General features: G+C 44.1%; 1 protein-coding gene across 1 annotated transcript in view; it reads left to right on the top strand.

The window, feature by feature from the left end:
- The window catches only part of LOC115228039 (F-box/WD repeat-containing protein 8), a 21,355-nt gene extending 17,723 nt beyond the window's left edge, over positions 1–3,632 (top strand). The window contains exons 10-11 of the mRNA XM_036498815.1: positions 923–1,270; positions 2,889–3,632. Coding sequence (XP_036354708.1) covers positions 923–1,270; positions 2,889–3,467 — 927 coding nt within the window. The 3' untranslated portion in view covers positions 3,468–3,632. The remainder of the gene's footprint in view (positions 1–922; positions 1,271–2,888) is intronic.
- Positions 3,633–4,454: the final 822 nt, after the last annotated feature.

The following is a 4,454-nucleotide window of genomic DNA, read 5'->3' as shown; positions in this document are numbered from 1 at the left end:
TCTACTCTCTCTTTACTCTTTTACTTGTTTCAGTCATTTGACTGCGGCCATGCTGGAGCACCACCTTTAGTCGAGCAAATCGACCCCGGGACTTATTCTTTGTAAGCCCAGTACTTATTCTATCGGTGTCTTTTGCCGAACCGCTAGGTGACGGGGACGTAAACACACCGCATCAGTTGTCAAGCGATGCTAGGGGGACAAACGAAGACACACAAGCACACACACACACATATACTCTTTTAGTTGTTTCAGTCATTTGACTGCGGCCATGCTGGAGCACCACCTTTAGTCGAGCAAATCAACCCTGGGACTTATTCTTGTAAGCCCAGTACTTATTCTATCGGTGTCTTTTGCCGAACTGCTAAGTGACGGGGACGTAAACACACCAGCATCAACCACACTGTCCAATTGGCACTAATTTATTGACCCCAAAAGGATGTATAACAACTGAAATTTATTTTGTAAACAAAAATTGCTGCCCTTGTGAAATCATCTCTCTCTATATAAACGGCAGTTTGTCTGTCTGTGTGTGTTTCTGTGTGTCTGTTAGGTTGTACCCTCACCCTGACCACGGCTTTCAACCGATTCTGATGAAACTTGACACACACATAGCCCAATGTCATAATTCAAAACTAACATAGCGAAAATTTTGAAAAGTTCCCCCAGTTCTGAAAAAAAATCGATAAATTCGAACATGGGGTCGAGAATCAGAAGAAACACAAACCACAGACTGTCTAGGGGACGCAACTCCACCTTTTTTAACTCTCAAAAAAAAATTCATAATTTTTTTCCCATTTTTTTGCCATTTTTTGGCTATAACTCTCTAAAAATGCTTCATAGTTATTTCCCTTACAAACCGAGCAACGCCGGGCGATACTGCTAGTATATTATAAAATTTTTTTTTTTTGTTTTTGTGTTCCAGGTGAAACTTTATGATTTGAGTTCTGGTAAACCATCCGTGACGTTTCACGGCCACACTTGGTACATAAGCTGTATGCATCTGAACAGCGACAGCAATGAGCAACCGTCGCAGTCATCGATAACGTTGGCCACAGGATGCGGTGACCGGAAGGTGAGGCTGTATGATGCTCGATGTAGCTTTCCAGTTATGACGTTGGCTGGACACACGCAGAAGATCTCCAGCGTGCAAGCCGACAAATGGAAAATCGTGTCGGGGGGAGAAGATGGAGTTGTGACTGTCTGGGATATCCGCATGGCCACGCGGCTGTGGGACTGGCACAATCGGCCATCCGGTCAGGTTGTGCCGTTACAATGACCGCTACTTGGTGTAGCAAATGTGCCGAAAAAATTCGTGGACCCTGATAATGATGGTTTTGCCGACCGCAAGCATAGGGGGTCGCTGCAGGTGTATGACTTTCTCTGTGATGACCAGCACGATTTGGTAGGAGGCACTGCCCGACATTTGCCGGTCAAGCTATGACCAACTGCATGGCTATGATTATGGAATAAATTTGGTAACACTTATGACACCATCTAACGAGGCACGAAAGAGGAGAAAATCTGATTAACACCACCAGGGCCGAGGCCCCTGTATCTAACCTTACCCTTCACCTGGACTCCTGAGCAAAAAAAAAATAATAATTGTGTATTCAGCTCAAGAGTAACAATGCAGGCAAAGTAAAGGACAAAATCGCAAAAACTTCCAGGAGAATAAAAATAATAGGCCTCTCTCTCAACTACTGGATTTGTAGGCAAACTAACGAACAGAACATTAAAAAAATTCAGGAGAATAACAACAATAGGCCTGTCTCTCACTGCCATGTTTGTCCACCCAGATAACTACTTTCTTCATCTCTTTTACCAGTTTGATTGTCCAAATCGCTCTCTGTGGTCTGCGTAAGGGTAAAGTCTTTGACCAAAGAATAAATGTCTTCAACAATTTCCTCGACTCTAAAGAGTCTGGGCCTTATTTGTTTACAAGACAAAGTGCTGGGTTCATCACATACTCTACTCGCTCTTTACTCTTTTACTTGTTTCAGTCATTTGACTGCGGCCATGCTGGAGCACCACCTTTAGCGAGCAAATCGACCCCGGGACTTATTCTTTGTAAGCCCAGTACTTATTCTATCGGTGTCTTTTGCCGAACCGCTAGGTGACGGGGACGTAAACACACCAGCATCAGTTGTCAAGCGATGCTAGGGGGACAAACGAAGACACACAAGCACACAAACACATATACTCTTTTAGTTGTTTCAGTCATTTGACTGCGGCCATGCTGGAGCACCACCTTTAGTCGAGCAAATCAACCCTGGGACTTATTCTTTGTAAGCCCAGTACTTATTCTATCGGTGTCTTTTGCCGAACTGCTAAGTGACGGGGACGTAAACACACCAGCATCAACCACACTGTCCAATTGGCACTAATTTATTGACCCCAAAAGGATGTATAACAACTGAAATTTATTTTGTAAACAAAAATTGCTGCCCTTGTGAAATCATCTCTCTCTATATAAACGGCAGTTTGTCTGTCTGTGTGTGTTTCTGTGTGTCTGTTAGGTTGTACCCTCACCCTGACCACGGCTTTCAACCGATCTGATGAAACTTGACACACACATAGCCCAATGTCATAATTCAAAACTAACTAGCGAAAATTTTGAAAAGTTCCCCCAGTTCTGAAAAAAAATCGATAAATTCGACATGGGGTCGAGAATCAGAAACACAAACCACAGACTGTCTAGGGGACGCAACTCCACCTTTTTTAACTCTCAAAAAAAAATTTATCATAATTTTTTTTCCCATTTTTTTGCCATTTTTTGGCTATAACTCTCTAAAAATGCTTCATAGTTATTTCCCTTACAAACCCGAGCAACGCCGGGCGATACTGCTAGTATATTATTAAAATTTTTTTTTTTTGTTTTTGTGTTCCAGGTGAAACTTTATGATTTGAGTTCTGGTAAACCATCCGTGACGTTTCACGGCCACACTTGGTACATAAGCTGTATGCATCTGAACAGCGACAGCAATGAGCAACCGTCGCAGTCATCGATAACGTTGGCCACAGGATGCGGTGACCGGAAGGTGAGGCTGTATGATGCTCGATGTAGCTTTCCAGTTATGACGTTGGCTGGACACACGCAGAAGATCTCCAGCGTGCAAGCCGACAAATGGAAAATCGTGTCGGGGGGAGAAGATGGAGTTGTGACTGTCTGGGATATCCGCATGGCCACGCGGCTGTGGGACTGGCACAATCGCCATCCGGTCAGGTTGTGCCGTTACAATGACCGCTACTTGGTCGTAGCAAATGTGCCGGACGAAAAATTCGTGGACCCTGATAATGATGGGTTTGCCGACCGCAAGCATAGGGGGTCGCTGCAGGTGTATGACTTTCTCTGTGATGACCAGCACGATTTGGTAGAGGCACTGCCCGACATTTGCCGGTCAAGCTATGACCAACTGCATGGCTATGATTATGGAATAAATTTGGTAACACCTTATGACACCATCTAACGAGGCACGAAAGAGGAGAAAATCTGATTAACCCCACCAGGGCCGAGGCCCCTGTATCTAACCTTACCCTTCACCTGGACTCCTGAGCAAAAAAAAAATAATAATTGTGTATTCAGCTCAAGAGTAACAATTGCAGGCAAAGTAAAGGACAAAATCGCAAAAACTTCCAGGAGAATAAAAATAATAGGCCTCTCTCTCAACTACTGGATTTGTTAGGCAAACTAACGAACAGAATCATTAAAAAAATTCAGGAGAATAACAACAATAGGCCTGTCTCTCAACTGCCATGTTTGTCCACCCAGATAACTACTTTCTTCATCTCTTTTACCAGTTTGATTGTCCAAATCGCTCTCGTTGTCTGCGTAAGGGTAAAGTCTTTGACCAAAGAATAAATGTCTTCAACAATTTCCTCGACTCTAAAGAGTCTGGCCCTTATTTGTTTACAAGACAAAGTGCTGGGTTCATCACATACTCTACTCGCTCTTTACTCTTTTACTTGTTTCAGTCATTTGACTGCGGCCATGCTGGAGCACCACCTTTAGTCGAGCAAATCGACCCCGGGACTTATTCTTCGTAAGCCCAGTACTTATTCTATCGGTGTCTTTTGCTGAACCGCTAAGTGATGGGGACGTAAACACACCAGCATCGGTTGTCAAGCAATGCTAGGGGGACAAACGCACACACATACACACACACATATACTCTTTTACTTGTTTCAGTCATTTGACTGCGGCCATGCTGGAGCACCACCTTTAGTCGAGCAAATCGACCCCGGGACTTATTCTTTTGTAAGCCCAGTACTTATTCTATCGGTGTCTTTTGCTGAACCGCTAAGTGACGGGGACGTAAACACACCAGCATCGGTTGTCAAGCGATGCTAGGGGGGACAAACGCAGACACACAGATACATACACAAATGCGATTGAGAAGGAGAGTAAATCAACCAGACCTCAGTCAAATCGTCCAACCCATGCTAGCATGGAAAGC

Source organism: Octopus sinensis, unplaced genomic scaffold (genome assembly GCF_006345805.1).
Source record: "Octopus sinensis unplaced genomic scaffold, ASM634580v1 Contig09248, whole genome shotgun sequence".
In the NCBI taxonomy this organism is placed as follows: domain Eukaryota; kingdom Metazoa; phylum Mollusca; class Cephalopoda; order Octopoda; family Octopodidae; genus Octopus; species Octopus sinensis.
Note: the sequence above shows the minus strand (reverse complement) of the source record. Positions and strands in the feature narration are given on the sequence as shown.